This window comes from Lepisma saccharinum, chromosome 5 (assembly GCF_977018435.1).
Source record: "Lepisma saccharinum chromosome 5, izLepSacc3.1, whole genome shotgun sequence".
NCBI lineage: Eukaryota > Metazoa > Arthropoda > Insecta > Zygentoma > Lepismatidae > Lepisma > Lepisma saccharinum.
In genome coordinates this window covers 7,299,939-7,327,905 of record NC_139233.1, presented here as the reverse complement: position 1 = coordinate 7,327,905, position 27,967 = coordinate 7,299,939, and the positions used below count along the sequence as shown (strand labels likewise).

The window sequence follows — 27,967 nt, the reverse complement described above, 5'->3', positions numbered from 1 at the left end:
TTCTAGATTTAATTAATTAATAGATGCGAGAATACGGTAACAACGTACACATTCTGTGTCTGATGTCAGAATATGAAGTTTGTCTTGTGTTGTGCAATAAGAGACACTCGTAAAAAGGCCAGAAATTAATAGGAAATGTCCTCACTTGACATAAAAAAGATACTAAGGTTACTACGATATATAGTTTTTAGGATAGATGGTGCATATCCAAAGATGACACCTTATAACGAATTACTAATTAAATTACACATTACCTCCCTTGCAAACAGAAGAACCATACATCAGCTCCTTTTTCTTTTCAAACTTCTTAACGACAAATTGGATTCTTCCTCTCTGCTTTCAAAAATAGCTTTCTATGTCCCCCATCCAAAGTTGCGATCAAGAAAGCAACTCTTTGCAATTTCCCACACCCGTACAAAATCCACAGAAATGCTCCCCTGCGAAGAATGTGTAGCTTTTATAATGAATGGTTAGAGAGGGGCATACACTTGGACATATTTGCTAAATTTTCTAAGTATAAACGCTATTTAATGGACAACATTCTTACTTAATTTTGTATTTTTTTATTATTATTATTACTACTATTATTATTATTTTTACCTTGTTTAGGTGTATATATATACCCATACATATGTGAATGTAATTGTGTAAGGTTTGATTCATTTCTTATCCACGGTAATGTTTAAGGACTATATATATAACCTCTATATGTATTTTTTTTATATCTGAAATGTGTACAAATATTATTTTGATGTGTATAAATCCTATGTAAGACATTTACTGTGCACTGTAAAAGGGCAGATGCCTGTTGTGCGCAGGATAATAAATAAATAAATAAATGTCACTTCCTGTTAGATCGTTTGGACACAAGTAAAGAGAAATATTGAAAATATATTTTAAGGTGAGTTGCAAACATGAGGCATTTACAGTAATATAATTTGAAATACACATTTCAAGACTTTATTAACACGTTAAAATTTTACAAAGTCCTATGTATTATCCCTGTACAAATATAGTTCACAATGTAATTTTTTGATTGCTTTGTGCCTAATACGTGTACAAAAATGTAATCTCACTCTTGTTTCTTCGTGATCGAAGCTCAGGACAATCTGCATTCACCTAGGACTACGGTTTGACAAAAATACACAAGAATCTGCTATGTGTCTATGTGAAAACATTATGCTATATTTACTTTGCAAGAATAATGTTCAACAACTATTTTTCTTACCAACTGTCCTAGGTCACATAGAGAGAAAACTTATAATAAAACAGAGATTCTTTTGTTTTAGGATTTGAGCATTTTTTTTTCTAAAAATTGGAAACAAAAAGCTTTGCATGAGCAGACAGGCAAAATGAAAATTACGTGGGAATCTATATATACAAACACGAGACATTTTTCATTAATGCATCATATGGGTGTATAATTCTTCATTGTGCCTGCCTGGTTCTTGTGCTGTGGTCTCAGTTTAGCTTCATGGAGTACCACTTGAAATGTTCACCAGATACACGAGTACCCCATAATGTGAGTTACGTTAAAAGTTGGAAAGTTGATACGTGTGCTCATCGCTTCCAGACCGTGGCCGATTTGTGGTTCTCCACGTTGTTCGAAAGTGCCACCTTCTTATCATGGTGCGTCTGTTTGTCCAGGGACGTCTTTCCTCTAGACGAATCCTTGAAGAGTCTCCCTCGAGGAAAATTTTGGTTTCTTCCCTTTGGTTGCATCACGTCCGCATGTACTCCGGAATCGCTGGAACTCTGGGACGTTAGGCTGCCTGACTTTCTCGTTTTGGCAACTACAGAAGAAGGAGGAACGTCAGTATCTTTGCTGGTGTTAGTGCTGTTAGTTTTGGAAGGGGTTTTCCATGCATTTCTAGCAAGGGTTTTCCGGTCATGGTTGTTGGTTACGGGTTCACACTGGTTCTCCTCGTCCAATTCGGAGATGGAAAATTCTTTCGTTAGGAGCTGGTTAGAACACACGGATGCGGTTACGGAACAGTCACTAATACCACTATCACTACGCTCACTGAACATACGCACTCTGGGCTGCTGGCCGTCGTAATGGTCCAAACTGTCCGTTTGACCGTTATTTGGGTACATGCCGAAGGGTGCGTATGTCGGGGGGCTTTCTAGATCTTTGTTACAACAATAATCAAAACTCTGATCACTCAGCAAGCTGTCTCTCTGATCTTCGGTTAGGCTAGACATTCTGGACACACTAGACAAACTAGCTCTGGGACTACTGGATGCAGAACTAGTAGAGTTACGCCTTGCAGACAATGTGGCCATGCGTCCAAGAGCACGAATGGCATTACCTGTTTTCTGGAATTAAAAACATACATTTGAACCAAAATGACACACTCAATATTAATCAAACTTTATTTACATTCTCATGTAGAACACTCCAGATGACAAAGTATGTTTAGAACATCATTATTATTAGTGTAGCTTAATTATACAAGCAGGTGAAATAGATGTAGTAAGTTCCCAAGCTACAAGGGTCATTGCAATGAATAAGGAAACAATAAGTTCCACAGTCTACAAAAATGACATAACTCTTTTGCGGTCTATCCTGGAAATTATGCAAAACTCGAAATTTTTATTAATTTTGCAGCACTATTGTACAAAAAATAGAATTTGTGATTAAGACAAAGGTATAAAGGTATTTAGTATTCTGATGTAAAGGTAAAGTTCTCCATGCATGTAGCACTGTGCCATGAAGACACATTTAGGGGATTTAGGGGTACGATCCCACACATTCTTGATCTCTGCCAATTTGGAGGTGCTGCTTTACCTCCCAGTTACCCATTGATTTCAGGCTGGGTAAGACCCAGAGTCACTTTATCGGGACAAGGCCAGAAAAAGTCCAACCTTAGATCACCCACCCTGGGAATTGAACCCATTTCTCCTGTGTGGTAGGTAGTCAGACACCCTACCAATTAGACCACTGTGGTTCTCTATTCTGATGTAATGCTTTGAATGTTCAAAGCAAAACTCTTGGTAAACTGTTGTATGAAATTGCAATTGACTGCTTATTTTTTAATCAATATACTGCACAACTTCTAATTAATGGTGTGGTTCAGTAAAGGCAGTGAGAGCATTCAATGGTAAAGGTATTTCCACGTAGATTGTACTATACAGTCTCTCTCACTCCTAGATGCGAAAACTTGTGTTAATGAAGGCAGAGGACTTTCAAAATGAATTCGATGACAACAAAAAGAGCAATGTGGAAATACAGAACTTCACCTAGCAAAACTTCAAATTGTTCTAATGTTCAAGAATTGACATAGTTATCCGTAAGAATCAGTATCTGTTCAAATTGGCCATAATCTTGGGTGTTGGACTTTTTTGTAGTTTCGTAGAAAAACATTGAAATGTTTTGCAAAGAAAATAAATCTGCAATTCCAATGTATTTAGTTATTCACGAATAAATTTTCTTGGTTTAACATCCAAAATCCCACTATTTGGCATGCCTTCGGTGAAGGGCCGAGAGTACAACTGTGCATTCCTGTTTAGCTTATTAGCAGTACTACTTCTCCCCATGTGAAGAAGGGCAAGTGCACATTTGATTAAACTTGATTTGAGAGTTATATTTACCTCCAATTTGAATGCTCTCATGTTTGAATTGGTTTTTGTGTTTGAGTGTCACTTTTCTGCCACTTTTGGGTAATTACAACAATGAGGATGAGTGATGATATGATGAAATTGATGAAGGGACACTTACAAAAAAAACACCCATGCCCAGGCAGGATTATAGCATGTATGCTAAGCACTCCGCTACAGAGGTCGGCAGTCCTCTCGTGTTAATGCCACTTTTTCATGTCTGACTGAAATGGTCAACGCAAGATTTAAGGTGCGAATATTGCCAAATCAAATCAAATATCAAATTTCAATTGATATGCCACTTAGGCACGTTATCATTCTCAAACACTATAGTAAAAATAAGTCACATAGGTAACAATGCTATCAAAATATATCGAATTTCGGGTATCATAATAAATAATAGAATATATTATCTCGTAAGTACAATTGCTAAGGGCTTATTTTGAATACCCACATGATTGTTTATTTTTATGCAAAAGTAGTGCAGTAGCGAGTAGCGAACAGGAGTAGCTTACTGAGGTACTTTTTGGTAAATGTAGCTGTAGCAAAACTACATTTTCGGAAGAGTAGCTGTAACAAAGCTACTTTTAAAATGTAGTGTTCCGATCACTGGGTGAATGTATAAACTGGTTGGCCTTGTATCTGGCCACTGATGTTCCTAAGTTAAAATCCCAGCCTGGGCATGGGTATTCTTTGTGAGTGTCCCTTCATCAATTTCATCATCACCACTCATCCTCATCATTAGACAACAATGCCAGAAAAGCGAAATTTAATAACTAACTCAAATACCTTGCATGGAGCTACAGTTTTTAAACTCAGAATAAAATACAGGACATCCTTTAAAATAGGATTGATGCTTATAGATGTGACACACAAAAAAGATGATGCTAAGAAAATTAGCTTGTTGGCTTGATGATTTTTAAAAAATTGTGTTCACATTAACTACAACAATAAGAGTATTCACTAGGGCTCAGCCAAAACTCTCGCAGATTCCCTCCAATGCCAAATCGTAATAATTAAAAGTTGTGCAAAGTACTGATTACACTGTTCTACACACTTTTATTACAGAAAAGAAAGTACCCATTCTTTACTAATCTGAGGATGCTGAACATGGAAATGACATTAAAAAAGTTTGATTGGCTCTCGTTTTGGCATAATAGAGGAAGGGGGGGGGGGGTGAGAGGGGGCACATTAAAGGAACTCAGCTCAACTCTAGTATATATGGCAACACTGCAGATAGTCTGGCACGTCGCATCCCAGTATATCATGCCATCCTTTGCTGTTTCAGATCCCCTCAACATTGGCCAGTTTGCATTCAGTTGTGCAGTGTCTCCAGAGTATTGTTAGATCTCGTATATGCAGTATATATAGCAATGTGGCAACGTTGGTGGGTGTTTGGCAACTAGCATCCCAACAACAACAGCACTCCATTCCGACATGTCATGTATTCAGGAAAGTATTTCACCACCTTTGGCTGCTAGCCAACATTACAAGATAACTAACTCACTCACTCACTAGCCTTCTTAAACCCGAAGGTTTATGGCTGCAGCAACACAAGTCTACTATCTGTCCCTATCCTGTGCAAGATCAATCCAATCTTTTAAATCATTTACCAATTTCTTTAGGTTCATCTCAACGTTATCCCTCCATCTTCACCTTGGACTTTCTACAGGTCTCTTACCATCAGGTTTCCCAACAAGATTCCTGTAAACCACAAGATAACACAGGCCGAATTAAATGACCTAATCAGGGACTTACAACAGAAAAACATTCTTGTCGAGGATTCAGTAACAATTTATTTTAAGGCCAGCTGCAGGATTTTTGTGGGGGGGGGGGGGCAGTGTTTCAAGTGGAGGATACATAGAGTTATGCTTTCCCCCAGTTAAGAGAATTATCATAAAGCATCACCAGCACTAAGTTAATTTGCATAGATGCTTAATCTGTCTTTTATGGCACCTCTCATCCAGCGGCGGCTCGAAGGACAGAGCCGCCATGCCATGGCACTACCCTCAGAAGAAACACACACCTCACCAAAGAATTGTTAAATTAATACACTTATAATTTACATACAAGCAAATTCGAATCTTTCAATCGGTCAAGTTGACGACAGTCCCAACCTTCATGAGGCATCCCCAGCTGTTTTGTACCTCGCGAGGCAATGGTCCAAGCTGCCCAAGAGCTGGGCTAACCAAGTTGACACACGTGCAGAGGATTGAAGAAGTCTCAGCGGGGAACAATGTGGGGGGTAGCCATAAGACACCAGCGGAGTCAGTTTTCGCTTGGCACAACGAGGGACATAGTTGCCACCTTTAGAGATAAATCGCTAAATATGACTGATTTGTAAGACCCGTTAGGAAGTAAATCATAAGAAAGGTACTATCTACATTTCTGCCTACTTTTGAAAAAAAACGAACATAGTATTTAGATTTAAGATAGATGTGTCCGAAAGACCATCCAGACTTTTATATGTTTTATAAAGTAAAAAATCCTATGGTGATGCGCGTATCCTTTAAAATTTATTTTACAACAAATGTCTAGGATATTTTCCACGTCCAGTTAAAATACGTGTGCATGGGGGAGGAGAAGGTGAGAGAATTTGTTTTTCCCTTCATCCTGTAATTGTTGTGTTTTCAGAGAAGTGTCCTGTCGTGCATAAAAGGTAGGTTAGCGAGTGAAGATTAATTGGATTAGTATGATGTTACTACGCACACTGTTTTCCACATTACCAAACGAGGATAAATTAAAAGTTAAACATCTTGGCCAGTGGCGCAACCACAAGGAGGGGGTGGGGGGAGCATTGCGGAGTTTTTTTTCTTTCGATTTCTTGATCACGTTGGCACTCCCAATCATCCGCCACTGCTCCCAACTATTTTTTCACGTTATAATTTCAATATTTGAATTGCATTAATTATTCCCAGATATCTCGGAAGGGGGGGGGGGGACAAATGTCCTCCCTGGCCTCCCTTTGTGGGCACTTGCAATATATTTATCAAGTTATGCCCACATTGCTTATGATTAATTGTTATGTAACATTAATTATGCTCATCTTGAAAATAAGAGCAAATGCATTGCTTATGGGTAACATGAATTATGCTGCAACTATAAATTAAGAGCCAAGCTTAGGAAATGAAGTGTATATTGGTGTTCAGGAGGTCAATTTCAGTAAAAAAAAAAAAAAAACAGGTACTTTCCTTTCTGTAACAGAAAAAAAAGTGTAGAAATTTGTAGAACAGTGTTATTACTAGTGCACAGGTATTCTACCCCAATTTACAAGAATTTTACCTCAAAATATTCAAGAAATATATCAAAATATTAAAATACATTTTACGTAAACACAATTTTTTCCATGCAAAATGAAAATAAAGTTTGAATTTTGCATAATTTTCTGAATAATTATTATCGGCTAGTAACAGTAAATAAATTTCAATTGATACATTCTCATACACACAACACAGCCCTAGTACTAATCATTGTTAGAAGTGCTGTACAGTAAATGAGAAGTGCCCTGTACAGTAAGTGTCAGTTGTAGCATTCTTTAATATGTTTTATCAGAGTAGATCTCATGTTAGATTATGTTAGGTTGAAAAAACTGATGAAAAATTCCTTTGGAGTTTCACTTTCACCACACACACAGATTGTTTCTTATTTAATTAATATTAATAATTTGATCCCTCCACCAGAAGCTACAATCATTTACACAGTGTTCTTTATTGAAATTTTATGATTATGTTGTTAGAAGCGTCATTTTTACCTGTTAAGGGTTTTTTGTAGCGTTAAGACAAGCGCCTGCAGTTAGTGAGTGAACGAGATCTTTCCTTCATGAGAAAAGTGAATGGCTGCCACAATTGCAGTACCACACTTCTGTAAACGCACACACATTGAAAAAGAAAAAGAAAACATAACTTAAGCACACCAGAGAAACAGAAAAACAAATCAACTGGCAAGAATTAAAAGATGCTGTTAAATAATATTTAGTGAACGCAAAAATAAAATGAAGCATGCTCACTTGCATATTCACATGAACGAAATAGAAACAAACATTCAAAACATCCGTTGAACATAATATATAACAACTACATTAGCAATAATGACAACAAAAACACAAGTAGGATTTAGTTATAGTTAATCAACTTTCAGCCTTCGTCAAGATGAACTGTACATGTATATCTATTTTTTTTCTTTAATCATTAGTTTATGCTTGTCAGTAGTACTTGGGTCCAATGCAACTTTCTCAGTGTATGCAAGACACACTAGTGTTACATATCAGACTAATTACTGTATTTACAGGTGTATAAGATGCACTTTTTTCCTTTAAAATTAGGTCTGAAAAACAGGATGTAACCTGTTTATACACCGATACTCAGTTTTTGATTACATTCATATTTGGAAATTTTCTCTGTTCCCAGTTAGATGATTCCTTAAAATGTATTCTTTCCTAGTTAGATTAGGTAAGTTATTTGAGAACTGGCTCCGGAACCCACCCAGCATCGTATAAAGTGGGTACCTCGAGGAAACTCGTGTGGGGAGGGGGTTAAAGGCAGTGAGGGGCATGGTGGTGATGACATCACTCCCATCTTTTAATTATAAATTCAGTGATAAAGATTTTTCCTCAAAAATGTGTTAAAAAAAGGGAGTGCTGTTGCATCTTATATGCCGGCAAATATGATATTTTACAAGAAAACGGCAATAATTGCTATTTTTAACTTGCTCCATATTTAACCTTGAGCAGGCTGAAGCCTGTACAGATGTGCACTTTCCAGGCATGTCCTTTTCAAACTTGCAGCAAAGTAGAAAAAATTGTAGCTCGAGAACTAATTGTCATAGAGAGAGATTAAATCATTTTTTTTTTTTTGGAATTAAAATTAAAACCAGAAGAAGAAAAAACTCAAAAGTTGGTATTTGGCACACTCCTGTAGTCACCACAATAGACCAAAGTGAAAGAAAAAATGTAGTATGTAGCAGTGGTACATTCCTATAACCATGCAAAGTTGCATTGAAAATAAGCTGATACTCTGTAAAATAATAACAATGTATAAGAGTGGCAGTGTTGACAGCTTACGGGGAAAAAAAAACTCCAGAAAACTGCTTCTAGCATTGGCCCTATGGCCTCATATTTGCAGGAAAGCATGACAAAAGATCACTCTTCGAGGATACACAATGTTCGTACCTTAATTTTGAAAAAAAAAATTGAAAATGTGGAGAATTTTAGAAAACCTTAATTTTCAGGTAATTTTAAAAAATGGGGATTTCCTTTTGGATCCCTAACTGTTGCACATTGTGAACAAAAGCTTTTGCTTTTATTATTACACATAAAAGTCAAATATCCCAGATAGCATGTAAGTTAACTGCAAGTTAAATCGACATTCAATTTAACTTGCAGTTAACTTACATGCTATCTGGGATATAATCAAATAGCGGTGGTTGGAGAGTAATAGTCCATTTATAAGTTCTCTCCCCTAATGTTGATAGGGGAAAAAATGGACATTTTGAATTTGCATTTGTTAATAATAGTCAAAATAAATATATTGTTTTGTGATTCAAGTATGTTATACCTTCATATGTATACAAATGAACAAAAAAAGACATATCATGAAAAATCATGTGTAGTTTTGAAGAAATGCCACAGTAATTGCTGCCATGTTGAGGTGGTATGACAGATATACCACTTGTCCTTTGCAGAATATATTTGCTGATAACATGGGTTTATCGGGAGCGCAGATAGATAGACAGAGAGAATGAGAGAGAGAGTGTGTGTGTGTACGGAAAAAGGGAGGGGTGTCAAAAGGGTGTATGTTTATAGGACAGCAGGAACATTATTTGTGTGTAAATGTTTACAAAATTGATCACTGTGCAATGCTGACAGTTACAAAGAAGTTTTACTTTGGTGTGAATGTTTTAATTGATTATCAAAGCAACATGATCATATTTCATTATGTGTGCATATCATCGTATCATTTCCTTATGAGCAACATTTTTATGAATGCTGAAGAATTTCAAACAAGCATTTTGTATAGCTGACAAGTAAAAATACATTACGTATGTACATACAGAACTGGTGAAATAGGAAAGATGTTAACTCGGTCATATGTACACCATCACAGCACACATGCATATGTAAAAAGCATGCAAACAGGCACATAAAAAATTGGTCTATCTTCATAAATATGTTGCAAATTTCCAATAATGGAAAGAACAGTATCCAAGTAGAAATTACATTTTAAATGCAACAGAACTACTATTGGGCTTGAACGCATGCAATATATATATATAATTTTTATGAAAATATATTTTGTTGTTGCTGAGTTTTTTTTTTAAGTCCAGTTATGCACAGAAAGGCTAACTGGGACTGCCCAGCTGGAATTTTCTATTGGTTCCAATTGAAATTTCAATTGGAGAATTGGTTTCAATTGGAATGTATCAGATTCTATTGGATGCCTAATATAGCTATCGGAATGTATTGGTTTCAATCAGAATCTCAACTGAAACAAATTGGAAAATGAAGACAATTTCCAGTTGGTGAATTGTATCCAATTGTAAGTTTGTATATATTGTAGAATCAACATGTTATAAATTTATTTATTGACTCAAAGCATAGTTTAATTCTTGACACCACATTTCCTGTGATTTAGAAGTTCATTGGAAAAACAGCACACTTGAACTGAATTTCCTCTGAATTCTAATGCGTACTACTGAAGTCAGTATTTATCTTAATAAATACCTAAGAAGAACTCTTTCTTAAGAACCAACTCAACCTTAAAGCAGCTAGTACAGTGGAACCACAAGCAAAAAAACCTGCACAGACCCGTGATTCCTGTGCACCGTACTCCGGCGTGGAGGGGAGGGAGAGAGTGAAGCATGCTTCCTTATGGCCCGAGTTGAACGGAAGAAGGGGGAAGTGGGCTGGGACTATTCGCCGAAGTTTTTTTCCTTGTGGTCGCTCTATAGTTGGAATAAATGTTCATATTAATTCTTGACTTTTTGCAATATAGAATTTCCATGGTTATTCTTATGTGTATGTAATGCAATTGGAAAAATGAGCATTCTTTTGATCAACTAAGTCGATCTCGACAGCGTTTTGTTCGTTTAAACAATTTTTCAAGTGTTGTGGGTCAGATTCTTTGTTTAACCTAATTTTTTGCTGTTTTTGCATGTATAAAGGAAGAAAAACATGTCAATTTATAACTGAAGCAGCATATTTTTGATTTTCTATAAGTGTGTTAAACACAATGAAGCTACAGAGTTAAAAACGTGTTCATATACTTGAAAAAAAAATTGTACGTGAAAGTTTTTTTTCTAAGTTACAAATTCCAGATGCTTTACCAGAGATTTATTTTAGTTGTTTTATATGATTGCATTAACAGTTGTATAGATAAGAATATTCCACAAGCAATATACTGAAAACAATAAAATACTTTCCAATAGAAACCAATTCATTACAATTGACCAATCGGTTCCGATAGTGTGTCTAAAAACTCATATTGGCGATCAGTATCAATTGGAAAAATTTCCAGCTGGGTGGACATACAGTTTAAAGTGAGAATCAACCCACTGTGTTAAAATATACTTATTGCTGTCTTATACTGCAGAGAAAGAAGGCAAAACACTGACAAAATACCAAAGTAGTAATTAATATTCTAAAAATGGGTGATCTTTTTATGTAACACAAAGCACTTTCCTACATATAAAGCATACTGAAACCAATTTTCCCAAAGCTTATTTCCAACAGTAAATTGTCAATGGATTTTATTTCATTATATAATTGCAACCATGCATATAATTAGCCTTAGACCACTGTGCAGCACCAGTCAATTAGTGTTCCTTATACACACTCAAACATTGAAGCGTGACAGGTTTCCAGTGCCCAGTGTGGACGAAAAGGTTTCACTTTAGAAGATACGTTTCAAAGCAAAAATAAAGGAACATTTTAAATAAATTCAGGCTAGATTAATTCTATTACTTGTTTTGTTTGTGAGAGTTTGTCTTAAGTTCACTTTATGCACAGAAAAACTAATGAAACTGAACCTAAAGTTTTAAGTGGGATCTCAATCACTATGTGACTCCACTGGGTATCAAACTATCACTTGTTGCGTAGTCTAAAAAGCAGAGAAATATGTTTCTCAGGTACACTACTTTTGGCATCTTACTTTTTGTTACTGAATTACTTTTGGTGACTAAGTTCCGCTTTCCACCTAAATGCCATTCATCAGTCACCAAGTAGTACCTAAATATTGAACCAAATTTTAACCTGTAAGTTGTGTACATCTTATTATATATTTTCTCAAAGATTAACTTGCTCTGCAGTATTAATTCAATTACTTCAATTGGAAAATAAAATCTCTAAACACCCAGCAATAACTTTTAAATTAAAATATGTTTCACATGCAATATTTTCTTGCATATTTTGAAGATGACTATGCCATTGTCTGTAATGGACATATATTACAATGAATCCAATATGTGAGACAGCCAATATAGAGCACATCAACACTTACCTGCCACTTCCTACGTATGATAAACTTCTTCAGCTTATCTGTGCTCAACTTGACATAATTGGCGTTTTCTTGCGTTGTCAGCCACTTATGTCCCAAACACTCTGTTGCAGTCAGTCTTTTTCTGAAACAAAGGTTTAGAATGTTAAAAAAAAAACATTTCTCTGATAAAATTTGGTGATGGTGTGAATAGCTCCCTGATTTATAAACACTTATGTAAAAAAGAGACATTACTTATAGTTTTGAAGTTCTAGTGAGATTTCATACCAAAGTGATAAGTGGATAATGCAAAGGGTTTAAACACTAGACTGACCCTAATGCCACTTTTGACTAGCACCTCCAAGTGGTGTCTGTTTTAAACTCAAGCAGTCATGTTTCCAAATGGATGTTGGAGGTCAATTTAGTCTAATAGCTTCACAAACAGAACTGACAAAGCCAAAAGAACATGGTAATTACATTCTGATTTACTGTACATATTCACGATTTTGCATTATTCAATCGATTGATTTCGTTTTTGTTATTTAGCATCACTTTCCTTGGCTAATCACGATGAGGGGGATGAGTGATGATGAAATTTATGAAGGAACACTCACAAAGAATGTCCGGGCTAGGATTTGAACTCAACTCCTGGCATTGTAGCACAATGTGCTGACCACTCAGTCATGGAAGTCGACAACGTATTATCAGACTAGAGGTTCACTGGTTGCCCTCTCGTGAATTATATATATATAGCTTGTTGGACAAAGCACTGGGAATACACAATTGACGTGACACATGCCAAGAAAAACAGTCCAATCTGAGTGCCACACAAGCAATATGTACAGCTTGTCATGTTGCTCAAGTGAGGAAGATTGTATTTATATCTTAAGATTCATTTTTATGTGACATATCACCCAGATGCCAAGTGATGTATCACTTGTCACATCAGTATAAAAAGGTCTCTTAGAGATTTCACATTACAGTGTGCTAAAAAATATGTTGGGTAAATTTATGGAAGCCTTCAGACTGAAGCGAGATGTTTCACTTGGAAGTGAACCCTCGGTAATCAACGCAACCTTTTGAACTGAAGTCACTTGTCACTTACATGTCATTCAGACTGGGCCATGTTCTCAACACTGTACATCATGTCACCTTGGTCTGTTGGTAGCATTGCATGGTGAATGCTTGCTTACAGACTGAAGGGGCTCGTGTTGCTCATCACTTGCCATTTCGGTGCAAAACCTCCACATTGCTTGTTGCTTTGGTCTGAAAGCTCCCTAAGCCAAAACCCTTACGTCCAATGCAACAAAATGTGAATTTCAACATATCAGAACATGAGCCTCAATAAAGAAAAACATTTTCTTTTTTGAAAGGTTGCCATGAAGTATCCAGGAAAAAAACTCCCTACATCAACAAAAGCATAAGAAATGAGTTACTATCAAAAGCACACAAAGGAACTTTTTAAAATCGGGGGGGGGGGGGGGAGACTGAAATTCAAGAGCAGCAATATACTATACTAAAAATTACTTTTACTGCATCAATATTGATTCATATTATTCATGGATTTACATAAAAATACTATGATATGAAAATGTACATCTGCTATACAATCTGTTGTATAACAGCCCTTATTAGGGCCAAGGAGCTTCTTGTTAGGTGATGTGTGGTAGTGCACTGGGTTCCATTGCCACTGTTTTCTGGCTTTTGAGAAGAATATTTTCTGTTATGGCTTTCAAATAGCTCCAGGATCGAACCTAGAACTAGTTGCACAAAATATTAGGGTGCTAACCATTCCCTGCACCTACTGGCCGGCTCAGATCCCCTGTCAGCAGATTGATTGATTTGGTTAATTTTACTTTGCCTGTCAGCAGATTGGTTGATTTGGTTAATTTTACTTCGACTTTCTACCACTTTTGGCTAATCGAGAGGATGACATGATGAAATTGATATGAAAGGACATTCACAAAGAATACCGATGCAGAGTCCAGGATTTGAACCTGGGACCCTTGATGTTGTAGCATGTTTTTACAGTCTAATCAAAGGATATCATGAAAATTCATCAGCACTCTATACTTACTCTTTCCTCTTCTTGAGAAGCGAACTGATAAAATCTTTGGCATCCTGAGTAATGGCATCAAATGCTTCATCGTCGAAGTCGTAATCTGCCCGGGTGATGTTGGAAAAGGTTTCTGCATCACTGTCTCCCATGAAAGGAGACAAGCCAGACAACCTGGAATGAAAATAAATTACATGCTTTCATTTACACAAACTTTACTCCATTTTTCTAAGCAGTTGAATACTTGCAGTGCTTGTCCTTACGAGGTATTTGTGCTAACACAATCTGTCCCATTTAACATGTGGGCCAGATTATGTCTCAGATATTTATGTTTGAATTGATACTTTAGCTCAAACGTAATTTGAGTGCTGTTATGTCCACTGCCATACACAGATTTTACTTTGGACAGAACTGAAATTGTAAGGGTGTATATTATATAGCTATGTTCTGGTTGGGGGTGGAGGGGATATACAATAAGATATTTCATATTTACCATTTTTTACATTCACTTTAAAAGTTGTTCAAGGTAATTGGGCATCATTTTAAGAAGGCTTTCATTATCTATTTGGTTATCCTCAAGTTCTTTACTTCTCTCATTTGAAAATTTTGATTTTCTCATAATTTCGGGATGGGGCTATAGCCCCATAACTCATTTGTATGGTAACAAATTGTTGAGAGGCTTTATTCAGTGACCCATGAAAGACATATTACATGATTCCATTAAAGCAAAAATGTACCATATATGAGAATGCTGTTAAGAAAGAAACCATTGTTGAATAATGCTAAAACTGAATTAGGCTTCAAATCTATGTCAGCGCACCTATCAAAATCAACATGTAACTTCATCCAACTTTCCCTTCAACAAAAATTAAAATTCTAATTTCTCCATAAAATAGTACATATTCATCGCCTAATATCAATAACATGATCATTTCAAAACCAAATAATGAGACACAACCTAATTGCTACATTAATACGGCTTACACATGACTTGTTGAAGTACTTACAGAACATAGCAAATGACTCCAACAGACCACATATCCGAAGAAAAGCCAATTGGCTCGTAGTTGATGATTTCTGGTGGAATGAATTCTGGTGTCCCGAACAGCACCCGAACGGGAACATCTGGAACAAGCTTCCTGGCGAGGCCGAAATCAATAACTTTTATCTGATGGGATGTGCGTGTTCGACATAGGATGTTTTCTGGCTGAAATACATAAATAGTTCATTTAGTAATTGATTTCATAATAGTTTATACTTTATTAATATTTTAAAACCTTTTTTTCTTTTTCTTCTTCTCTATGCACATTTCTTGCGACCAGCTAAGTGGTCAAGCACATTCAGAGGCTGACTTTTGATCTCACCGCTGAAGGTCTCAGGTTTCAGTCCCAGAATGAGCATGGTTATTCTTTCTTAAGTGTTCTTCATCAGTTTCATCTAATAATCAGACATCCTCATCATGATATCCAAAAGTGGCAGAAGAGTGAAACTAAGTGACAAAAATACAAACACAAACAGACATTGCTTGTCAACTGCTCTATAACTCAATATTATATTGAAAATGGCTTTCACTCTAACAGAATAAACCAAATCAAGAAACAAGTCGCAAGAAAACTAAAGGAAAAGAGAAACACATACAAAGATGAAAAATCTGTTGAAAAGAAATGTGTGCATGCCATTCCACAAGGGATTCTCACATAAAATTGCCAAAATTTTTAGAAGATTTAATTTCAAAATTGTTTTTAGATCACCAAGAAGTTTGGAATGTACATTTAATTAATTCAAAATGAGAAACTCTCTACCAGATGTGGAAACCACAGGAATATATAATATAAGTTGTTCATGTTCAAAGGATTATGTAGGACAAACAGCAAGGAAAATGGCAATAAGATGGCACGAACACGATTTGGACATTATAAATCTAAACCCAAGAACAGGTTTGTCAGCTCACATCATCGAAGAGAAGCATTTGATTAAAAAGAGAAGGATTTTAAAAAGATTGACGGGAAACAGAGTTGAATGTCTGGGAAGCTTCGTTCATTGCAGAACAACACTGGAATAAATTAAATAATGGAAATGGTAACATAGATCTAGTATGAAGTTCTCTTTTTCAAAAATTGAGTAATCCACCATCTTTAAAATTTAATGTAACAGAAAACATCAAGAGACTTTGTGAAAACAATGATGACTTTGAATTACCTGATGATATTTGGGAGTCATAATTTTAAATAAAAAAATAATGTGATCAAAAATATTTTTTTTATCTGAAATAAAAATAAAACAGACTACTTCTTTTCACAGTTAAATTGCTATATTTCAACAATGTAACACTGACAACATCCATTATATATTGGATTCTTTTTGTTTATAGAATTGCTAATCATTGCTATAACTGTATCTTTAGTCAAAATGAAAAAAAAAATGTCTGATGAAAGGAACGTGTGTTCTCCTGAAACGTCACAACGAAAAACTGTTTTCTTATGCTTGTAATAACCGTAAACTACAGGAAAATAACTCAATATTATTACCAATGAAATAAACTACCATTGTTTTTAACTGCATCATTACACAAAACATGAAATATCTTTTTTAACCTGGAATTCTCACACTTACAGTTCTCATGTGATGACTTATGTGCTAGATTTCTTTAACTAACTATTTTGGGGTTTGTTAGTTTATATCTTGATATGCAGATATATTTAACATATCGTCCATTAAGAATGTAAATGTTCTGTGTCCAATTTTTCATTTTTTCAGGAAGAGATCTTTAAAGTTTGACATGATATATTTCTTGGATCTTTGCCACCATTCCACAAGGGATTCTCACATAAAACTGCCAAGTTTGTATCATTCCAAATGCTGATTTATTTAAGCATCTATATAAACAAGTAGTTGTTTAGTGAGGTATTTATGCTGTAATTAATTATTGAAATTTCAGATACAACAATTGCACGAAACACAAACTTTAGAACAATGTATTTTAGAAAAGAGATTGGGTAGTAGTTCTGTAATGAAGATAAAACAATTTCATTCTAAATTTGTCATTCGGTAGCAAAGTAAAATAAATAAATTCAATCAATCAACTACTTTGATTCCTCTATTATTCAACATTTTTGTCTGTTAACAAAAGTAAAAACCGAAGTACGCTACTACTTCTAAGCAGCTTCCACAATTGACTGAAGTTAGAATACAAGTGGTTTATGTCATACTCAAACCCCAAAATTTTTATTTTTATTGTTACGTGAGTGATCATCATTGTCAAGGGCTAGTGGCATCCGAGACTGATTCTGATATATTTGAGGATCATTGTCATTATTTCTTCTGGAAATATTGACTGGGCTGGGTACCACTGGTTTTGATTCTCTTTCTTATTACCAAGCAATAGGAAATCTACCTAACTAACTCCCTAGCCTTCTTAAACCCGAAGGTTCATGGCTGCAGCAACACAGGCCTTCCATCTTTCCCTATCTTGAGCAAGTTCTATATACTCTTTTCCATCCCTACCGATTTCCCTTAGGTCCATCTCAACGTTGTCCCTCCATCTTCGTCTTGGCCTTCCTACAGGTCTCTTACCATCAGGTTTCCCAACAAGAATTCTGTAAACTCCTCTTTCCTCTCCCATTCGTGCCACATGGCCTGCCCACCTAAGTCTTCTTGATTTAATTATTCTAATAATATCTGGACATGAGTACAAATTATGTAGTTCTAAATTATGTAACCTTCTCCACTCACCTGTCTCCTCATCCCTTTTAGGCCCAAAGATTTTCCTAAGGATCTTATTTTCAAATACTCTCAATTTATGTTACTCTTTCAATGTAAGGGACCAAGTTTCACATCCATATAAAACTACAGGCAAAATTACTGTTTTGTATATTTTAACTTTTAGTTTCTTAGATATTAAACGAGAAGACAAAAGTTTATGAAGAGAGAAGTAACATGCATTTCCTGAATTAAGCCTACTTTTTATTTCCTCTTTAATATAATTTTCATTTGTTAATATTACTCCTAAGTATTTGAATTTGGAAACTGGTTCAAACGAGTTGTTATCAATAATTAGATTTTGATTATTACCTAACACTTGGTTTCGGCCTGTAAGCATATATTTAGTTTTCTCTTTGTTAACTTCCAAACCTATCTCTTTAGCAGTTTTGAAAAATATTTTAGCATTATTCTTAATTGTATTCACATCATCCCCCAGTAAGTCTACATCATCTGCATATGCTAACAACTGAGTCACACCATTTAATTTTAGTCCTTCTTTAGTTTCTTTTACCTTCCTTACAGCATATTCTAAGGCAAAATTAAAGAGCAATGGAGATAATGCATCTCCTTGTTTTAACCCATCATGGATTGTAAATTTGTCAGACATATTAATACCCACTCGAATTTTACTTTCTGTTTCACTGGTGCATACTTTTATCATACTAACAAGCTTCTTAGGTATTCCAAACTCTACTAATATATTATATAATTTATCTCTTTTGACCGAATCATATGCTTTTTTGAAATCAATGAATAGCTGATGGACATTTTGATTATATTCCCACTTTTTTTCAAGCGTCTGTCTGATGTGAAAAATTTGATCTGTAGTTGATCTGTTACGTTTAAATCCACATTGATAATCACCTATAATTTCATTAGCATATGGGGTTAGTCTTGTTAAAAGAATGTTAGATAATATTTTATATGTTGTTGAGAGTAGAGAAATTCCACGGTAATTATTGCAGTTCATTTTATCACCTTTTTTAAACACAGGAACAATTATGGATTCTTTCCACTCTTGAGGGATTTCTTCTTTATTCCATATTAAACAAATTAATTTATGAATTTGACATATTAATGAATTTCTACCATATTTAATTAACTCAGCTGGTATTAAATCAATGCCAGGTGCTTTGTTATTCTTTAGCCTTTTAATAGCATCTTTAACTTCAGTCAAGTTAGGTTCTGGAACTAAAGGTTCTGCTGTGTGGACTTCATTTACTTCTGATTTATCTCCTACATGAACATTTAAAAGGTCATTAAAGTAGTTCTTCCATCTATTTAGAATATCGCTTGGGTCAGCTAGAAAATCACCGTCTTTATCTTTTATCAAGTTTACTTTAGGTTGCCACCCCTTTCTAAACTCATTTACACCTTTATATAAATCTCTGATATTTTTATTTTTGCTGTTTGTTTCAATTTCGTTAATTTTGCTTTTCAAGTAATCTCTTTTTTTTACTTCTAAACGTGCGGTTAACTTCTCGCTTTATTCTATTATAATTGTTTAGATTTGTATCATCAGAGTTATTTAACCACGTAAGTCTAGCCTGATTTCTTATTTCTATTAGATTATGACATTCATTATCAAACCATGGCTTACTTTTTCTAGCTTTATGGTATCCTATACTTTCTTTAGCTGCTGATTCTATTGCATTACATATGTGCTCCCAATTCTTATTTACGTCTGTTTCATTTATGTTTTCATCATAATTTAAATCCTGCAAAACATCAAATCTATTTGACAGTTTAATTTGGTAATCTTTCTTAATTCTTTCATCAGTAAACTTTCCTGTATCAAATTTTAGAACTTTTAGATTTTGTTGCTTATGATTTATTACTGAGAGTCTTTCTCTTAATTTAGCAATTACTAAATAATGGTCACTGGCACAGTCAGCACCTCTATGAGTACGAACGTCAATTATACTAGTATGCCTTCTCTTATCAATGAGAATATGATCTATCTGATTATGAGTTTTACCATCTGGAGAAGACCAGGTATATTTATGGATATCTTTATGTTTAAAAGTGGTACTTTTCACAATTAAATTCTTTGAGGTTGCAAAAGTAATCAATCTTATACCATTATCATTACTTAATTCATGAGGAAATCTACCCCAATTGTCAATACTTTATGTATGCCTATGCTTGTCATATATACAAGTCCACATGTAATTCTTGCTGCCTAAATTACCCTCCCTTACCTTAAGGTCCAAGTGGACGATGTTGTTTTGGTGCATGTACTCCACACCTTCGCAAATTTGCCGCATGAAGAGAATGCAGTCCCTCTCGGTAAGTGTGAAGTCATCGGCAACCACTCGTTCAAACAATTCTCCACCAGATATGCTGGAAAATATTGAAGATACGTATTGACTAACTGTTCAAATTATGCAAATATATTTTTTTTTTTAAAAAAAGAGGAAAAACAAACTTAAAGCATCATTTCCATTTGTCAAACCTTAACCTATTCAGTAAAAATGTTGCCACACTGAATAAAAAAATAATCAGGGTTCCCACCGACATGGAAATCCTGTGAAAGGCCAGAAATTCATACAAAATAAATACGCAAAATAGTATTAAAACTTTTCGAACTTACGTGAGTGAGTATATGTTAATCCGGAGGACGTTTCGGAGGTAAATATTTCCTCCTTGTTCAGGTCTAACTAGATATCTAGACACCAGAAATTCATGGAATGTATAATTGTTGTACATTTGGAGAACCTGTATTTTTCATGTATTTGTAAACACTAATAACTGGCTAGAACATGTGTTTCTTGCATCTGGAAATACAATTTTCCATATTTCCATTTTTTAAAAACAAAAATACTATAAGCAGAGTTAACATAAATTAAGACTTTGTAAAGTGGTTTGGAAGTTTATTTCAAAATGTCCAAGTCGGCACCCTATCAAAGCCATAGGGGTGAGGGGAGGGGACAAGGGAGCAGTTGCCCTGAGCACTAAAGAAGGTGCTAAGTGAGCAGAAAGAGAAAAATTGCAAAAGAGTGATCATTGCAGCACCCTGTGAAAGCATGTTATTAAAGCCAGTTTGCAAAGAATAAGGATAACAATTTGGGGTCCCAAACTCAGTGCAGGGGCACCAAACCCCATTCTCACTGTAGATATCTCTAGCCATCGCTGTGCATTCTGTTGACATAAATTACAAACTACTGGTAGTTTTTTGGAAAAGTGCCAACTTGCATTGAAGAAGTTGCAGTGCTAACACATGGTCGCAAAGAACAAGCTTAAAATTGATGCATACTCTACTTATTATGGATATCTATGCGAATATCAAATATTTTTTTGAATGTGTAGCCATGGGGTTGGTGTGTGTACGTTAAAGGGGAGAGGGAGACAAGGAGAGGAGTTCATCTTATAAATACATGTGCGACTGATTCTTGATATGCCTAAATCTAGTCCAGAAATGTTCTCTTCATATTCAAAATATGTGGATAATCTAATGCGAATATATGTCCAGATTATATCCAATTCTAGTCCAAAATGTTTTCGTATCCACAATCAAATGAAAACATCCAGATAATGTCCCATTCATGTGAACCAAGTGGCACAGATGTCCAAAACATATGCAAAAATTATCCACAGAATAACCACGAAACAACCTTCTTGAATATCCTATGGATGTTCCCTGGATGAACATATGAATATCCCAGGGATATCCAATGTATTTCTATTGGATATTCCTGGATATCCCAGGTATATCCAGAACTTTGGCATGAAAATCGACAAACATTCATAGTCGTGCCCTGGGCATGAGATGTGGATTTTGTTCTCTTACCAACTTATTTCTGCTGGACAGACGTTCTACTTGCTTCACGGAGGTAAAAATTTCTGCCACTCTAGTAACATCTATATTCTTTGATTGGGAAAAATAAAAGTAGGGAAATACATATACATTTTTCATCAATACAGAGAATATTTCATGTACTGAATTTGCTACTTAGCCAGAAATTTTCAAAATGGTAAAGAAGACTGCACAGACAACTTTAAACATTGAAAACCCACAATAATTCCATTTTCTGGGGTAACTTGGGACCTAATTTTAAAGGGGCAGAATCAACTTGGGACTTAACTTTGGGGAGGCAGACTTGAAAAATTTCACCATCTCATAAAATTAGCATCCAGGATTATTTGTTAAATAAACAACATTTGCGAATTACTTGTTATTATTTTACTCCTCAGATCCCAAGAGGTTATTTTAATAAACCTGATAATTTAACAAGTGCATGTATTAGATAATCTACATGGTGTATCAATCAATGTAGATTATTATTGTAGCTGTACGCCAATAGGTTTAGTGTATTATGGCCATGTCCAAAAGGTGCAAGACTGTACTTCAAGCAAACTTCCTCCAAGAATGGTCTCGCAGTTTGGTTTAGCCTTAGACTGAAAGTGAAAGTCTTTCGAATTGCACTTAGACTACAGTGCCAAATACGATCAGTATATAAAGCTAAGAACACAATGTTTTTCCCACATTATGAACAATTGTTTTTCATGATAGGAATCACACCACAGCATTCTAAAATGTTCTTATACTTTCATTTCCATACATTAGTAGAACTTCAACCAACATCTAACTGGCTTTCGATTTCCATGATTTGAAACAAATGAACAACGAGTGTGCACGTCAAGTATTCAAGCCTACAATGATCTGTGCTCCTTGCTATGGTCTTGATTGCTTGTTTAATTGGCACTTTGGTACTGTGCTAGGTGACGACACTTTCGACAAGACTACTTCAAGCCTGCCTTTTGGATCTTCCAGACAGAGCCTTAGTTAAAGCTTAAAAAGAGGGAAGTACTCACTATTCCATGACCATAACGATCTCTCTCTGACTCTCGAAGGCAGCAGCTAACTGGAGAAGTTTCGAATGTCTCAGGCAGTTCATGATTTCGATCTCTTCATACACTTTTTCCTTGTCTTTCGATTTAATGCACTTTATGATTTTGGCCGCGAACTTCTGATCACATCTTCTGTCTGTCACTTTATACACAATTCCGTAACGTCCCTTTCCCAACTCCTCGTGGATGTCGTACTGCTCTTTGAACACATCTCCTGGTTCCACACTCACGTGCTTCGGTTCAAAAGGTGAACCAAAATCAACTGAAACAAATGAGAAAATGCATTACGAACTATGTTTATCAGACTACAATTACACCATACAGTTGATGTTTCAATATTCTTATATAGAGGCCTGCATAACCACTGTTAAATTTTACAATGAAGAATTACTCTTATTTTAAAGTGATTTTTTTTTATTTCTTTGGTGACATTTCACCCAATTTTCAAGCTAACATTACCAATATTAATGAAGTGACTACATATCACACTTTTGGTGGGATAGACTTAATTTGTAAAAACTTTAAGAGTTACTGTGAAGAATATGTTTTTGTAGGTATGTATTTATATAATATCAACATAAATAATATCAAAATAACAGTAATCTCTCAAATTAAATTGCTACGTAACTTTGCAATGTACTTATTATGTTATGCAGCAGTAACTTCAATTCAATTAAGTCTTGTCTATACATAGACGTGCGCAGACCCTCTGATTAGGGTGGGCACAAACATAGGCACAGACTTGGGGGGGGGGAGCAATTTCTGCCCCCCCCCAAACTTCTCAAGAAGTATATGCAGTATACGTAAAAAAATTATTGTTGTCAATCCAGCCCCCCCATTCCTTCAAATATTTACATGAAGTTGCCGCCTCTGGGCAAAAACCTTCATGGAAGTTCAGTAGGGAAACAAAAAACCTCATTCCACCTACTGTTTTACTGTATGAAACAAGGGCGTATAGTGTGTGCCCAGACCCACCAGAAATCCTCTTAGTGTAATTTTAGGCATATTATAGTTCAATTACATAGAAAATAAGCCTCCCCCATAGTTGTTTGGAACTTTCATAGGCTTGAAAATACTTCATTTTCTTTAAGAGAATAATATTGTTTAATAACGGTGATAAGATTCCTTTACAATATAGGGTTTGGACGTCTGGAAGGGGGGGGGGCAAGGAGCTCCCCCACTGGAAAAGTACATATTTCACACATATAATTTGATTTCAGTAACAGTAATTTACATTAATTATTATAATGGGGATGCAGGACGTGATAATTTCAAACTCAATACATGGTGTTAACTTATAATAAAGGCAAATATGCCTCGTTTACTCCCCTGAAAAAAAAATACCTTGCTTGCTCCTCGCTGTAAAAAATCTGCAGACGGCCATGATTAAGGGGGCATTAAATCAAGTACAAATTAATTAACATAAGATTAAATAATTCCCCATTTTAGCCTCTCAACCTCTAAAATTAACTGACCACCCTCACAAAACTTCTAAAACAGTAATCTTTCATTGAACAGAGTAGGAAGCAACTGTAAAAAGGTTATCTGCCTCCGCAAGAAAAAAGGCGTTAATCTGTCACTGGGCACGGAACTCCTTAAAAACGTACATATCGAGGTTTTGATGTAGTTTGTTTGATGCTCACCTTCTTCATCGAAGCTGTCTGTGGAAGTGATCGACTGACCAGGCTGAAATGGAATGGACTCGCTGCTAGGTTCACTTAGGCCATGGACGTTTTCAGCCCGCACCCGGAATACATACTGGTCATCGGGACTCAAGCCACGAACTGTCTGGGACAAGGAATGACATCTGGAAAATAAAAACAGTCATCACATCTCTATTAAATTATCCCAATCTGTAGTTACAACTTTCACAAATGGAAATGCTCACAAGATCTCTAAGAGAAGTGTTGCCTTAATGTCATATAGTTTTAGTTTGGTTTTAATGCTACTATTACAATAGCACCTGAATTTTATATTTTTATTATTCTCCCATATAAAAGTAACCAACCACAATGCACCTAAAAATTAATAACCATTTGTGCATGTATTGAGGAGCACACAGCAAATTTACAGTTATTAAAATTCACTATTTTCATCCAAATTTCATTTTAAACAGCTAGTATTTCTACAATACTAACGAAATATTACAAAATTTGATTCACCCATAATTATTCCAGGCTTCTAAAGTATGTTTAATACATATATATATTTTTAACTTTATACAATATGACCACACGTAAAGAAGGAACTAGGATTCAAAAAATTCTCTGAAAATTCTGGCATGTTGGATTGATCAAGTTCGAAAACCAAAATCGGCAACTCATTTTCAAATACTTATTCAAAGCTTAATAAATATACAGGAGGGAGACAATATTGGGAGGATGCATTCACAAATACATGTTTCTTAACCAAATTTCTCCACTACCTGTCGAGTTGGTAGGATTATACAAAATCTTGGGGGTGCATAACATTGCGGGCTACTAAAGCAGAGGCCACTCACAGCGGAGGTTTCAGGGGTCCCATAAAACACATGTCTGTATAGTGCATGGTGACTATACATAATACTGTTATGTAGAACCAATTATGGATGGCACCACCCCTCATGAAGGATGTTTCTGACTACATCCATGCTATGCATTAAATTTTGCAATCGTGTTCATTTTGTGATATTTATAAATACACAATATCTACATTTATAGCTAAAATACCTTAACATCAAACTGAAAAAAAAATGGAGTAGGCTAATACAGAGAGGCGCATATTGTATCTACCAGTGACGTGCGGTGATGTCGACACTTGGGGTAGCAATCAGTGGCTTGCCCAAGAGAGGTTGGTGCGGGTCATAATCCCCCTCCCCCCTTTAGGGCTCAGTATTCCTAGAAATAGAACGTCAAAGAAAGGAAAGGATTGCAAAATGAGGAAGGACTACTGAAAAGAAGCACGTGTTAATCCCACCCTCTTTCGAAAATCCAAAACATGTTGATTTGACTATTAAGCCAGAGATCCCGGGTTTGAACCCCGACCTGGGCATGGGTGTTATTTGTGTTTGTCCCTTCATCAATTTTATCGTACCATCTTGACGATTAGCCAAAAGTGTACAAAAAGCGAAGTAAAACAAACCAAATTAAACAATCAATCAATGATTTGATTTATGCTACTTAGCGTCGCTGTCACATTTGGTTAATCGCGAAGATGGTAGGGGAGACCGGGGTAATTAGAACATGGGGTTATTGGAACATGTTAATGTAGAATAATTTAAAACGAAAAGACTGGTGTAATAACATTCCATACCTATGTACCTACACTAAACCTACATGCAGAAAATTTGTTATTGGAATAACTACACAAAAGTAAGTTTTATTTGACTTTTATTATACACCTGCAAAAAATGATGTGACGCATGTTTGGTGTTTCTCTGCTTCTACATATACTGGATGTGAATGAAAGAACCCTTGCAAAATTTTCTTCACCCCTATAATAAAACATAAGTGCACACATCTTTTCATGTGAGTTTGGTTGTCTATGGGCAATTTGCCTGGTTTTTATAAGCAAAGTTCTTATTACCCCAAAAATTTCTGCAAAGGGGTTATTAGAACATTGCGTAATTTGCTTGATTTTGCTTGGGGTAATTAGAACAGTCATGGGGTAATAAGAACATCATCTTGAAATACCATGAATATGACAATAAAAATAATACATTGTCATAACAACATTTGAAAATGGTTAGGCTAAGTTCAAAGTTCCATATTTGTGCAATATTTATAATAATTTAGTCATAACAGTTATTTTTGACTGGCAATATGAAAAACAAATATCTTCAATCATATGTGTTTTTCAAGACAAGAAAGATATGATACATTCAAATTTATAATTAAATTTATTGAAATTGTGTACATTTGCATTGGCATCAAGGTTTATATACAAAGGTCAACTCTTTAAAATTGTTCAATGTATAATATGATGTCATACTTGGTATTTTGTATCAACATTCAAAAAATGGTAATTGTAATCATTAGATAAGTATATTGTGATATACATAGTAAAATAGCTGTAACAGAGCAAATATGTACATTTACTACACAAACATCCAAGCTGTTAAGCACTTATGGGCAAAAATATAAAACAAAAACAATTGAAGATTGCACATACTAAAAGATCTGGCTTGAACTAGTTGCTCTGATACTAGTTGTCTGTGACTTGAAAAAATAAAAGAAGCTGAAGATGGAACAAAGAAAAGGACAGATATAGCAATATGGGATGGTGATATATTTGTACAATAATTGTTGCTTTTTCTCTGTTTTAAGTGTGAATAGTCAATGATGGTTCGTAAAAGACAACGCACCACCAACCGCTGCAGTTATTCGCAGCAAGCCATGCTTGATGCAATCGAAAGTGTCAGAAGTGGTCGTTTGACACAGGTCTTAGCAGCAGCAAGATTTCACGTACCCAGAGGAACTCTGGCAAAAAAACTTACTGGACATTCTTCTATGCTATCCCATGGCGCGGGGCGACCTACAGAATTGAAACCAGACTGTGAGAAGCAGCTCATCACGTATTTAAAAACATGCGCTAGTTACGGTGATGGTTTGACAAAGACTGAGGTACTTGAATTAGTCAAAAGTTACTGTTTGTCAGCCAACATTAAAACCCGCTGGACAGATGGAAGGCCAGGCGAAGAATGGTTCACCTCTTTTGTTAAGAGACACCCAGAACTCACTATCAGGAAAGGTGAATTGCTTTCAACAAGAAGACTGAAAAGTGTGGACCCATTCGTTGTGTCGGCTTTTTTTGAGGATCTGAGAAACCTGTATATCACTGAGAATATCAACTCTGCTGATTTGGTGTACAACTGTGATGAAACAGCATTTTTACATGACCCAAAAGATGTTCGTGTAGTTGCTGAACGAGGAAAGAAACGTGTTTCAATGAATGTCACAGGAAGTGGTAAAGAGTGTACAACAGTCCTCGCTTGTGGAAATGCTAAAGGTGACTTGATAGCACCATTCATAGTGTTTAAGGGGAAACACATTATGAAAGCTTGGATTGAAGATCATGAAGAAGTGTATCCTGGAACTGGTTATTCAGCTTCTGAAAAGGGGTGGATGGAAACAAACCTGTTTACCAAATGGTTTGAAACAATATTTCTGCAAGGCATTCCATCAAAGGAGAATAGAAATGGGCAGAAGATAGTTCTTTTGTTCGATGGGTACAGATCACATATCAGCTACGA

General features: G+C 35.5%; 1 protein-coding gene across 6 annotated transcripts in view; it reads right to left on the bottom strand.

Annotated features, from left to right (window-relative positions):
* Positions 1 to 946: 946 nt before the first annotated feature.
* LOC145987634 (uncharacterized) overlaps positions 947 to 27,967 on the bottom strand; it is a 529,186-nt gene continuing 502,165 nt past the window's right edge. For 4 of the 6 annotated variants that reach the window (XM_083122088.1, XM_083122085.1, XM_083122086.1 and 1 more), the window contains 7 exons: positions 24,381 to 24,544; positions 22,702 to 22,999; positions 20,088 to 20,229; positions 15,132 to 15,331; positions 14,146 to 14,298; positions 12,093 to 12,213; positions 947 to 2,319 (listed from right to left, as the gene is read on the bottom strand). In XM_083122088.1, coding sequence (XP_082978214.1) covers positions 1,561 to 2,319; positions 12,093 to 12,213; positions 14,146 to 14,298; positions 15,132 to 15,331; positions 20,088 to 20,229; positions 22,702 to 22,999; positions 24,381 to 24,544 — 1,837 coding nt within the window. In that variant the 3' untranslated portion in view covers positions 947 to 1,560. Of the gene's footprint in view, positions 2,320 to 7,351; positions 7,462 to 12,092; positions 12,214 to 14,145; positions 14,299 to 15,131; positions 15,332 to 20,087; positions 20,230 to 22,701; positions 23,000 to 24,380; positions 24,545 to 27,967 lie in introns of all 6 variants that reach the window. The other 2 variants (XM_083122089.1, XM_083122090.1) reach the window with 2 other exon arrangements.